Source organism: Egretta garzetta, unplaced genomic scaffold (assembly GCF_000687185.1).
Source record: "Egretta garzetta isolate BGI_Z169 unplaced genomic scaffold, ASM68718v1 scaffold523, whole genome shotgun sequence".
In the NCBI taxonomy this organism is placed as follows: Eukaryota; Metazoa; Chordata; class Aves; order Pelecaniformes; family Ardeidae; genus Egretta; species Egretta garzetta.
The window spans coordinates 320,930-334,143 of NW_009259177.1; the positions used below are offsets into that span (position 1 = coordinate 320,930).

General features: G+C 38.7%; 1 protein-coding gene across 3 annotated transcripts in view; it reads right to left on the reverse strand.

Annotated features, from left to right (window-relative positions):
• KIF18A (kinesin family member 18A) overlaps positions 1-13,214 on the reverse strand; it is a 53,536-nt gene that overhangs the window by 20,603 nt on the left and 19,719 nt on the right. For all 3 annotated transcript variants that reach the window (XM_035891186.1, XM_035891187.1, XM_009635575.2), the window contains 4 exons: positions 11,432-11,594; positions 6,776-6,940; positions 5,364-5,485; positions 3,209-3,447 (listed from right to left, as the gene is read on the reverse strand). In XM_035891186.1, coding sequence (XP_035747079.1) covers positions 3,209-3,447; positions 5,364-5,485; positions 6,776-6,940; positions 11,432-11,594 — 689 coding nt within the window. The remainder of the gene's footprint in view (positions 1-3,208; positions 3,448-5,363; positions 5,486-6,775; positions 6,941-11,431; positions 11,595-13,214) is intronic.

The window sequence follows — 13,214 nt, forward strand, 5'->3', positions numbered from 1 at the left end:
TTTGCTAAAGTCAGTAGTGTCTAGCTTGGATGTTTTTGTTTTTTTTTTTTTTCCTTGAAGTCTGTAGTATAGTTACTTAGTGAATTTAGAACCCTATTCAAGGATGGGAAGAATCGGGAGGGGATGAAGCAAAAGGATAATAATGGTTTGCCAAGGTTGCTAGACTAGAAGGAATGAGAACTAATTGATGCAGGAAGATTTCTGGCTCCTTACGAAGGACAGTTTTTGATAAGAACCAGGTGTTTACCTTAAGAACTGGTTTACACTGACTCTGCAGTTTGGGCAAGAGCCAAGGAGCAACTGAGTCTGTGCAAGAACAAGGGGTTACTAGCGGTGACAAAGAGGAGCCATCAGCCTTCATCCCCATGACCCCCGATGACCACCACCAGGAGGCACTGAGCAGGCGCAGTGGGGAGGGACTTATGAAAATGACTTCCTGAAGCTAATTTTAATACAAAGCAGAGACAGGTTATGCATAGGCGTATTGGGAAACTTCATGCGTGTGTAACACTTTGCTACATATAAACCGGGCAAGTTGCCACTTGAAGGTATGCACATTAGGTGGAGCGATTCCCCATGCATCTGGCGCCGTGATTAAAGAATGCCTGCCTTCTACCACTACATTGGTGTTACGAGGTTCATTCTTCCCAATTTCGGTGACAATCTGACAGTAGCATCGTGGTTCCTAATGAACGTGATCCCACAAAATGCAGATACTTATCACTACCATGGTGTTTTCCAAAAGGTTGTCAGCAATCCAAGATCATATCCAATTTCTTTCTACAGGTGAAATGAGAATGGAGCACAGAGGTAAAAAGCTGCCACCCACTGAGGTCCACCACCCTCACTCCAAGTAGGAAGGAGAAATGGGCAAGCCAACAATTGCTTTCAACTTTCATGAATCACTGCCTAGCATGGGCAGAATAGAAAGTATAATCATGCAAATTCAAAACTTTCTTTTCCTTTTCTCAGAAAACACAAAAGCAACTTGCACAAAAAAGCCCCTCTAAACCAAAACTAACCCAACAACACCTCCTCTCCCCCGCCAGTCCATCCTCACAGTCTGACCTTTACATTGCAGACAGTGAAATATGGGGAATCAACTATCTTGTATGAGCAACAGTGATACAGACATATGCCAAAAATGACATACAAACTTAATGAGAACAGAGGTAATAAATGGTTTTGGCAGAATCATTCCCAACCCCAGGGTGAACTGTGTAGAGGAAGAAAGCTAAAGGAAGCAGAGAACTAATTTCACAGTGCTCCAGGGGTCAATGCTCTTCCATGACTACCAGCTTTTGAGAAGCTGAAGTATTGTTTATCTGCTTTTCCCTTGTCACCTATAGATGTCTTTCATTGTTGTGGATTATAAGGTGTTATCAGAAAGCCCCAGTGTGTTGAGTGCTGCCTATCCAGAGCACAAGATATAAGCATTGGCCCGCAGCAGCCTTACTATCCTGAGATTTTGCTTGTCATCCTTCAGAACAGCCCCGCCTCTGAAGATTCATCCCTTTTTACCCAGGCTACACTCCAGGGCAACTCACTTTACAGCTAAAGAAAAGACAGCTACATAGGAGAGACTAGAATAGAATAGACTATTTTAGTTGGAAGGGACCTACAATGATAGTCTAGTCCAACTGCATGTCCAATCCAGGGCTGACCAACCTAAAGCATGTTATTATCTAGGTGTCCCTGCTCACTACAGGGGGGTTGGACTAGATGACCTCTAGGGGGTCCCTTCCAACCCCAAACATTCTATTATTCTATGATTCTATGATTAAGGGCATTGTCCAAATGCTTCAAACACTGACAGGCACAGGGCACTGACCACCTCTCTAGGAAGCCTGTTCCAGTGTTTGACCAGAACATAACCATTATGGGGAAGAAATGGGCCATCAGCATACAGCAAAGGAGTCAATTCCATGACAGAAATGATGAAGCTTTTAATTCTTGGAAAAATAAACTTATAAAATGTTGTACTAAATCAATTCCAGGTCAGCCTGTAATTAATGGAAAATCTCATCCCTCTCAAGGCTATTACTTCAAACTGTGCAAAACTGTAGTAGCCACTTGACTTTTCAAATCACTAACAGAATTATAATACTTACTGACACTATGATGACTTTTCCATCAACATCATGTGAAAGATTCACATGGAATTATTAATAACATGCATAGGATATATACCCCATAACATATATGGAGTATGTTACTGTGGGGGTGTGCTCCCCCCTCATCTCTGACCCCCCCTCCTTCGACCTCTTTCAAGGGATAACCACCTGTGGCTGTGGTGATAGATGCATCTGGTCTGTGTCTGGTCCTGAAGGATGCACCCATTGGCTGTGGGGGGAGACAGACAACAATGCAATAGCCAAGGGCTATTGTGGAATGTGCCCACCTAAGCACAGTGGTCAGTATGCAAATATGACTACGAGCCAATCATCTTACCCCCATAAATAGTGACCAGCCCAAGAGCCCTTTGAGCTTTCCTGCACAGCAGCGAGCTGCACGCCAGGATCTCCCCTTGAGCAGACATGCCTCTCAAGGTTACTCCTCGAGGTTGAGAGATTCCTTACCATGACAGATTCTCGCTAAGTGACTAACAGCATGCTGACTTGGAAATCTTAGCTAAGTGACATAAAGGATTAATTGCGCATATATAATCCTTTAGACATAAACTGTTGACCAAGTCTGGGACTAGGATTGGATCCAGCCGCACCTAGACTCCTCTCTGAGGGAGTTTAGAAAGCAAGGGGATCTTTTCTGAACCTCATGACTCAACAGGAGGGTCTCCCTGACAGTTTCGTCTGACCCTGTCCTCTGTGCAGTAAATAACAAAGTGTACCTTGCCATCAAATTTCCAACTATTGTCGCATTTACCACTGACCTTTGTTAACTCACTGTTTTACACCAAAAAACCACATTATTTTTGCCTCCCTCTCACTCCATCTGCGACAGTGACAACAAAAGAACAATTGAGTTACCTGTTGGTAGAGTGTGTCTAGCCACTGAAAATTAAACTTATTTCCTATATCCAGTTAAGAATAGTATATTATTTAGAAAAAGTGGATCTGAGGCTCAGTTTTACATTTTGCTTCAATATTTGCAGAAGAGTGCATCCACTGTGTTTATGGATGACATATAGTTTTTGCAGGAAACATTTAAAATTACTTCCAACAGAGAAAAAAATTAATTATATACTTACGGCATGGAGTGTTTGGTCTGTTCACAAGTTGTGGGAATGCAAAGATAGCTGACAACTCTAGTTCATGGTTTTGACTTTGTTCCTTTTCTTCAGTCTGGTCAGCCCAAACTACTGATTTTTGCCTTTGAATCAGCTGCTCAACCTCCCCAAATTCAGTCTCAGTTAAATTATTGGTCAACCCAGCTTCTTTCAAAGTCAGGTACTGCTTGCGAAGAACTGGAAGCAAAGTATTTAGTACTCTGTAAATCAATAAGAGGGGAGATAAATATGACTAAATCATAACTAATCTGATCTTTACTAGCACTGCTAGTATTTGGAATACGAGGGATTTTTTTTTGCCCTTCGTCCTCTCCCCAGGTTCTGCTGTGTAATTTATTTTAATTGATTTTCAGGGAATACCATCATAGAATCATAGAATCACTTTGGTTGGAAAAGACCTTTGAGATCATCGAGTCCAACCTTTAACCTAACCCTGCCATCCCACCACTAAACCATGTCCCTAAGCACCTCAGCTATCCTTCTTTTAAATACCTCCAGGGATGAGGACTCTACCACCTCCCTGGGCAGCCCATTCCAGAGCCTGACAACCCTTCCGGTAAAGAAGTTTTTCCTAATGTGTAGCCTAAACCTGCCCTGGCACAGCTTCAAAGCATTCCCCCTCATCCTATCATCTGTTACCAGGGAGAAGAGGCCGACCCCCACCTCGCTACAGCCTCCTTTCAGGTAGTTGTAGAGGGCTATAAGGTCTCCCCTCAGCCTCCTCTTCTCCAGACTAAATAACCCCAGTTCCCTCAGCCGCTCCTCATCAGACTTGTGTTCCAGACCCCTCACCAGCTTGATTGCTCTCCTCTGGACATGTTCCAGCAACGCAACATCTTGCTTGTAGTGAGGGGCCCAAAACTGAACACAGTATTCAAGGCACGGCCTCACCAGCACAGAGTAAAGGGGCACTATTGCTTCCCTACTCCTACTGGTCACACTATTTCTGAATAACACTGAGAGGAAATTTTCATTACTAAGAGTGATTTTTCTCTTTTGCAGAATCTTGAATTTCACTCTAAGCATATATTAAGTATAGTTTTTTCTCAGTGTCCAAGATCTTCAGACCCTCAAACACCACCTAAATACAATCACTGTATCTTGATTGAGTTCTGATTTTCTAAAGTTAAGTATCAGATAAGAGTATAAAACAAATTATGTGATTTAAACAAAGTACATCTTTATTAGATGTATACAAAACATTATTAGAAGGCTAGTCCAAAGAAATTTAGAAACTAGGATCTTTAATTAAAGAATGGAATACATTAAGAATCACACAGAACTGCAAATTAAAGCGACACAAGTTTAGGAATTCTGTCTGAACACAGGAATTCATTAACTGTGGAGTGAGCTGGAAGACTGAACAGTTATGTTCAAGCAATAGGGAAAGGAGTATGTATATAAAAACCCCAAATATGCAACTTCGTAATTAGTAACAATGCAGCTTTAAAAATTTTACTTTCAGTTTTGCAGGCTTAGGTATTAGTTTTTGTAATGTTTATGGTAACAACCTTTTCTCCATAGGAGGAAGAAAACGGGCTTGTTTCATTTTGGAATGATTTAATTATAAATTTTATATAATTATTTGTGGAACAAATTTGTGATAATTTCCTATTCCTTACATAACACTCTGAAAGCTAGTCTCCAACATTTTCAGGAGTCTGATAATAGAAAAAGAGCTGATATTTACCTGCAGAAACAGCTTTTTTTCAGTGTGACTAGCTAGGTAAGAGTTTAAAAATAACAGTTTTTAATACAGGTAACTAAATCAATGTCTGTAGTGCAAGTAATTAAGAGATAACACAAACTTTTAAAAAAATCAATACTGCTATTCAATGCAGAATATGAAAATAAGACACCATGATCTATTGAATGAATTATAAAAACTATGCAAAGAAGAAAATTAAATAGAAATAAGAAGCACAAACCAATATTTATGAAGTCATTATTATTTTACATACCTTTTTGCTTAAGCAAATACAATTCTAACCCAGAAAAAAAGTTTGAGAAAAACGTTGCTTCCATTTCAACTAAAATTAAATTCTACAGATATGTCTCTGAAGTTACCAATATCAGAATAGAAGTCCTATCAGGCCTGCTGCAAAACCATACTTACTTTTCAATCTGCTTATAATGCTGATCTTGAAGGGATGCCAGAGATAACATGTGGTCAATCTGGGCTTTCAGGTCCTTAACTTCTAGGTTTAAATGGCAACACTGCAGATCTTTACAGAGTTCCTTGGGAAATTAGCAAGAAAAAAACCCAAACAACTGGATATCAAACTGAAAGTGAGAAACTAAAAATAATATTAAAACATCCTACATTGGAAAGTAAAGATGGAGTGGATCTATATTTTTATAATAAAGCTTCATGGTGGAAAAGCATGACTTGCTTGATTCTTATTTACATGCATTAATATTGCTTTGTAGATTTCCTTTGACCAATACTGGGCGTGCTGTAATTAGCATTAGGAATCCAACAGGCACACGTGCATGCTTATCTATGCATTCCCAAAAATATGCTTGCCTCTTCCTGTGCACTTGCTCCGTATCTGAATTTCAGTGACACTGCCTAGGATACCAGAGAAGTAGCAGAGGCCCCATCCCTGGAAGCATTCAAGGCCAGGTTGGACGGGGCTCTGAGCAACCTAATCTAGTTAGCGGTGTCCCTGCTCCTGCAGGGGGGTTGGACTAGATGACCTCTAGGGGTCCCTTCCAACCCAAAACATTCTATGATTCTATGATACGTCTTTACTGTATTCAGTCATCATCCTGAAATGTCAACATCTTGTTTGAAATATCATGAAGTTAATTTCTTTTAAGGTATCGACACATTCAACAACCCAATAAAAATACAAGTATTGAAATATATTCCATTATGTGAGTCACATAAGTGCTCATTGCACTGTCATTTAAGCCACTCCCATTGCTAGCTGAAACTAAGAGGCAGGGAAGGACAACCCCCATCTTTCTCCTCTTCTCCTCCTTCCTGCACATGCCTTCCCTTCTGCCAGCTCCAGTGCTTGGCTGCACTGAGCTGACTCTACTTGCTAAAACTTGGCAGAGAACACAACTTCCCACCTCTTTCCCCCTTCCCACTCCTCCCCCTAACACTGTCCAAAACAGTTTTTTTTTTTTAGCCAGGCTAAGAATTAGGTTGTCACATGGTTAGGTGAGCATCAGGAGCTATTGTAAAGGCAAGAATAGAAGTGTACGGCCAGGAGCAGGATTGACTCTGGCAGCCATCTGAACTGCTCAGCCATGTCATAGAATCATACTTATTCCCCTTTAGCATGCATGTAATTGTATACTTTCAATAAGAAGAAATACTTACATAAACAATGAAGCACTTTTAGGGCAGAAGAACGGAAACAGCTAATGCTAGAATTTGAAACCACCATGAAAGAATTGAAGAATTAAAGCAGAAGCCATGAGTAGAAGCAAGGGGGGGCAGGATATATTCTTAACTATAGTCAGATGTTGCCTATGATGCATGAAATCTGCGGTTGAAGTGAAAGACATTTTTACCTTTGGAATACACGCATCTTGACCCAGGAGGCGCATTTCATTTTCAACACGATGGAGCCAATTGGTATTTTCCTCAAAACGTTCGATCTCCTCTTCTTTCTTTTTCTGTATGTGTACATGATGGGTTCTAAGCATTGCAAGCCTTTGATCCCGCTTGCAAGTGGCCTGAAAAATCAGCATTTAAGGGGAAACTTTTAAATTATGTTCACAAATATGTCACTGTATAAAATATTTTTTCTATACTTTTATACGCAACTAGGCACAACAAACATTTTGCATTTTTGACCAGTTTAATACAAGAGAAGTAGCACATCCTCCTTATAGGCATTACTGTATTATATTTAAACTTTTTTTTCCCTGGAAGCCCTTGTAACAGAGAATATATGTAGAGGAATTTCTTGAACAACAAGGCCATAAAATATTATGGGAATATGTGGACAATCCAGGGTTTGAAAACAGTGTGTCCTTGGGGCCCTGAAAGGAGGAGGTTAAACCTGTTGCAAACAAGAGTGAAGGAATTTTATAAGACTAATTAGGATGTGCTCTAATCGCAAGGCTTGCATAAGGTAGCTGTGTGCTTTGTTTTATATATCCAATCACTGCTTGGGAATAAGCCCATGGACAGTAAAGCTTAAACCAATGAAAAGTATTACAGGTGCCGTCACTGTCTGAGGAGAAGTGCGTGGACTGTGTGTGAAGACCAATGAAATTATTGCTTGTGCCGCGTGAACCCTGCTTGTATTGTAAGTATACCCGTACTTGGGAATAAAGTTTGGAAGCATTCACCATACTCTATGGAGAACTGTGTCTGTATTCTGGGCTCCCCTAAGCAACATTTAAGCAACAAATATAGTCACTTGATTCTTTTAAAGAATAATACATCAGATTTGATCAATTTCTGTTCTAGGCCATAATCTTAAGTTGGAAAGACTAGAAAAACTACACATGCACAAACAGACTTCTAGATATAGCATAACCTAATAATTTCTAGTAACTCAAGCATGAATATGAAAAAGGGATTTTATCTGATTTGTTTTCCTAATGCAATATGTCCCAGGAAAATCCCACTAAAGGATAAAGTATTTGGCAAAAAGAAAACCCTCTATCTTCAAATATCAAAATTCTTCTGATGCTTCTCTGAAATCTGACAACAAAGGCACAGAACCAGCAACAGCAAGGTGCGTATGAACAAGGTAGAATCCTAACAAGGCAAAGGAGGCTCCTTCTATTCAGAGGACAACTATAGTTCGCTGTATGCTTTAAAAATTAGGTCACTAACTTAACTAGTCATAGGGAACACTAACTGAAGATAGATATCACAGAGTTCAGCTATGCCTAAACTTCAGTTAGTTAAAAAAGCAACCAACAACTAACCAAACCAAACCGCACAAACACTTGAAGTATGTTGCTACTGAATAAAAACCCATTTAGTTTTAAAAAATTTATATAACTTAAATCTCTATGTCCATACATTCCAAAATCACCACTCTAAATGAATTTTTCATCAATTAGAAAAAATCCACATATTTAGAATAGCAGGCCAAATTAGCTCTATTATGAAATGGCATAAGAAACTCTCAATGTACCTCCCTATTATTGCATAAAGCAGAAATTACTCTAACCAGCACCCTTCTGAACACACTGTAGAAAACAGGAACAGTATGTGGAGAGAGGCAGATTGCATTTCTCAAGCTGACTTCAAAATGCTTACTTCAACACATGGCATGTAGAACACAGAACCAGCGTGGTAAAGACACCTGAACTACATCTGTGCTCCAGGCACCTTACCAGGTCAAAGACTAGATTCTGGCCAGAATTTCACTTTGCTTTCTCTTTAGACTGTCTTATCTGCTAAGACAACAGGGGATCCAGAGGAGACAAAGTCACTTTGTAAAAGACCAGCTCCTTAGCAAAAGGACCAGGAGGAAGAGTTTACTGTCAGACTAAAGCTTGCACCAACCACTGGTTCCCTCTGCCCAGTAAAACTAGGGAAGTGCTTTCAGGACAGCTGAAGCAGAGAAATTTAAAAGCATCGTTTTGCATACTTCAGCTTTTACACAGTGCAAGAGAGGTGTTAGGATAGAAGGTGGTACTGACAATATCCCACCATGTGATGAACCCATCTGATAGGTTCCCAGGAAGAAAGGACATGCTAACATTGATGTGCTACAACAGAAAATATAATGTTATGCATGTTAGTTGTATACAACCTCTGGAACACATGTAGCCCTAAGCAAGATACTTGGTTGCTACTCTGTTATGTAACTGAGGAGAAAAAAAAAAAACAAAACACACCACCAAAAAAACATCACAGGAGATACAGAAGAAATTGTCCCTCCCAGGCTGAAGAACTGGGACATATTTAAAAAGCATTTTTGGATCCAGCATTGACAATTGAAGTAGGCAGAAAAACTGAAACCAAGACAGACTGATTGCTTTCCAGGAATATGCTCTTTTTCCAGACAGTAAAAACAATGTTTAAGTGGCAATCAGAAATGAAGTGATTTTAAATCTAATATACTTTTTAAAAAGCCTATCAAAGTACCAGCAGAATTTTGCCATGTCTTAAAAAAATGATAAAATACATTCCACAACTGATGCAGGAATCTTCAAGATAAAAAAGGTCAAAACTGAGTAGACTTCAAACTTAGCAAGATAGTTAAAAGGAACTCTAACACAGGACAACTTTTTATGTTTCCACAAAAAGAATAATGCTCTATACATGTTCTCTTACTGGCACAAAGGTTTTCTGGCTAACACTGCTGTAACTGATACCTCACATGCAACAGGAAAATACAGACACAGAAATACATGAAACAAAAAGAGGATTGGGCAGGAGGATATAAACAGGCCCTTTAAATGGGCAGCACCCAAGTTCTAAAAAAAGCTGGAAACAGAGGCAGTTATGTGGAAAACAGAAATGTGAAATTCAATCCATCCTGGACCAGTAGTAAACCAAGATAACTTGTGACAACATTTTTGCAATAAGAAAGCATTTGTAAGAACGTCAGGTAACCTAAACTCATACCTAAGCTTTTTCCTTCTTTCTGAAATTACTGTTTTGAATGAAAGTGTTCAAACTGGGGTTGTTCAAGTATAGATAAGGTATCATTTGCTTCGTGTTATCTTACCTAAACCCATTATTACATCTAGTTACTGAGCATGGACAATTAAGTGTAAAGTGAGAAAGTACTTTTAAATAAAACTTTTCCCTTAAAAATTAATATTTCAGAAATACTCCTGTGGCCTAATAGTGCATTTTACAGAGACAAAACCCAGAGGCATTTCGGAAAATAGTAAATGTGTAAAATTACAAGCAAGAACAGAAGCATAATAGCGCACAAGGGAAACGAGAGCAGTCACTTTAGTAATCAAATGATTGGATTCCAAATTAAAATCCGATTTGTTCCAAAGTGGTCACAAAAGGATCTTTAATTTTACCACTACAGTGCCTTACTCTTGTTAATAAATAAGGCATTGTACTTATAGGACAGTGACTCTTAACCCTTAGTAAGTCACATTATAAGTTAACTAATGGTAAAACTAATGTTTAAGTGCAGCACTGCTAACATTCAAAATAGAAGTTCAATCAGCTCATAAAAAACATTCCTATGAAATATAGCATCTGAAGGTATAACACCTCATTATGAGTAGAGATACAGCTATGCTCCATTGTAAGCAGCATTTAAAAGTATGGCACAGATAGAAGATGTTACTTCGGCATTTCTACGGCATAAAGGAGAATTCTAGAACACATTAGTCACTTGAAATATCTTCATTAATGACAAGCAAAAACGTGTGATATATTTTCACTTTGACATTTATCTAAGGACCAAATTTTATGTGAATCACTAGGGAAAAAATAGTCATATGGTAAACTATCTGTTTCGGCCAAATTCAGATGGTTACTGTGACTAAGCAAAGTCAGCCCCACCCTCAACTTCATATCTATATAAAACATATTTCTTTAAGCTGAATTTTATCAGAAAAATTAAGATACTATCTAGCCATGCTTTTTCTTATTTATACTTTGATTCTTCTAGAAAGACATGAACATTTAATGCTGTACAATGGCAACTGCTCATACTTAGCCCGCAAATTCTTCTCTTAAAATTCACGGCAACTAACTGTAATTATTTCAGTTCACATGACTCTGTCTATCCAAACATTTTCCTGGTGATAACTGAAAACACCAATGGTAATAATCTGCTTTTTTTAGCACAAAGTCCATTGTTTTCCTTATGAAACAAATGGATTTATCAGCTTGATAACAAGCTTCAATGGCTGCACCATACATACGTTAACATGCTTTGATTTTGGACAAGATCACCATGAGTCTCTGAAGTCTAGTCAGGTCTTAAGTAACAATGACAATCAAGCCTACATAAGGACAAGTTGAAAAAAGTTTTCATGATGAGCAGCAATAAGCACATCAACAGTTTTCTGCGCAGTGTGGAAAACAGCAGCACACCTGGTGTTACTACTACATTGTCTGTATTAATGTCAGAAAATGTTACCCAAGTGACAGTCAGTGTATCCCATTTTAATGAAATATTTAAGCATTAACTTATTTTATAATAACTTAGGCAAAATTCATACATTAGTATAGCAAAATGAAGAGGGATGATACCTTGTATTACATTATAGAAAACTCACCTTTTCTACTCTTTCTTGAGAGCAAATCAGTTTAACTTGTTCATGACATTGTTTCTGGTAATATGTTTTCAGTGTGTTTTCTTTCAGCTGCATTTCCAACTTGAGGTATTCTTTTCTGATTTCCTCACGGTTTGCAAACACATTTTTAAGGATTTCTTTATATCTATTGGAACCGAAGGATAAGAATAAATAACATGATGACGTACCCTTGTATAACCACAAGCCTAAGAAAAGCAGAGAGGTTAATGTATATAGTTCTTATCTTGCACCCCCCCCAGCCACCTCCTCACAAGGGGCAGGGGGGCTGGCCATGTCCCCTGCTGGGCACTTCAGCACAACCGGTTAAACAGGTGCTGTTACCAACCAAAGCAAGAGGAGTTTAAGACCCGCCTATTGCTGGAGGATATATAAACCAGAAACAAGAACTGTATGGTGTGTGTCTTGGTAGAGCAGAGACTCCCGGCGCACCCAGCGCTGTTTGCTTGCCTTTATTTGTTTAATAAATGGTTAATTTTGATTGAAATCCTATTTGGGACTCAGTCATTTATCACACTACTGAAGACTTTTTATAACCATCTCCTTTACAAGGCAAACTTTCAATTCCAAGTTAATAAAATAAATACAAAAAAATTAAGAGGGAAAAAGTAAAGCTTGTTATAGATGAGCACTATATAAAGTGTCAGTACATCAGTAAAGACTTTGTGTACTCGAGCTGGAAATGGAATGTAAGATTTTGAAGGGATCACTAAAAATAAACTTTATTGTATTTATGAATATGACACTGGGATTCAGAAGACAGACATCACATAAGCCTTATCTCTACCTCCAAAAGATACTAGCTACCTGTGGGGTCTACTTACACCAATTTTAAACAGATCAGACTACTGTTGCCATAGACACACAAGGCCTCCTTCAAATAACCTGCTGTCTCTCAAAAAAGGAAAGCCACAAAAGTCTTCAGTTGCTCATTTTCTCTGAAGTTCTGTTGCATAATTTTAATTATTACTCTTAATTAAAAAAAACCAGAACACCCACAAACACAATGAACTGAAGAATTCTTCTCTACGGATTTAGAAAATCAACAATTTTACCTAAGTGTCCAGAGAATGCTACCATATCTAGGTGAAAATGTGTACAAAAAAACATACATAGAATTTACAAATACTAATTATTTAAGTAATAGTCAGCTGCAGAGTATCAGAGTTCTTACCCTACACTGTTACTATCTCTACAATCTGCACTACTATACTATCTACTGCACAATTGATTGGAGGTTTTTTTTCCCTCCATAGTATCCATAGAAACATGGCTCCTTCCAGCTGCCTGCAAAATGCAGCAATAAGAAGTGAAGGTGAATCCTCTCTCAATTTCCCTCACAGTGAAACCCTGGGCATAACTTAAGAGAGACTGCAGATTCTGAGTCTATGTACAGTCACTGTGAGGAACTATTACCAGTAAACCAACCCTTTGTGTACTTAAAATCAGTGTTCCAAATGCAGTATCAAGTATAAAAGCCTTTGCAAAGCTCCTGCCTTGAGCTGGATTCACTCTTTCAGTAAGCATACTTCTATTCTCATGGGGTTATCTTTACCCTCCCTTTCACTTTAAAATGACAAAACAATCCTGTAGGCATATCCAGGGTATGAACTCTCTGGACTACCTAGTCTCAAAGAGCTGATGGACCTGCCAGTGGTAGTTCCAAGGCCATTGTCCACTGTCTATCTCAACAAACTCAGGACTCAAAGGGTTAGCAGACAATGCATCTCTAAGATTTAGACAGAGG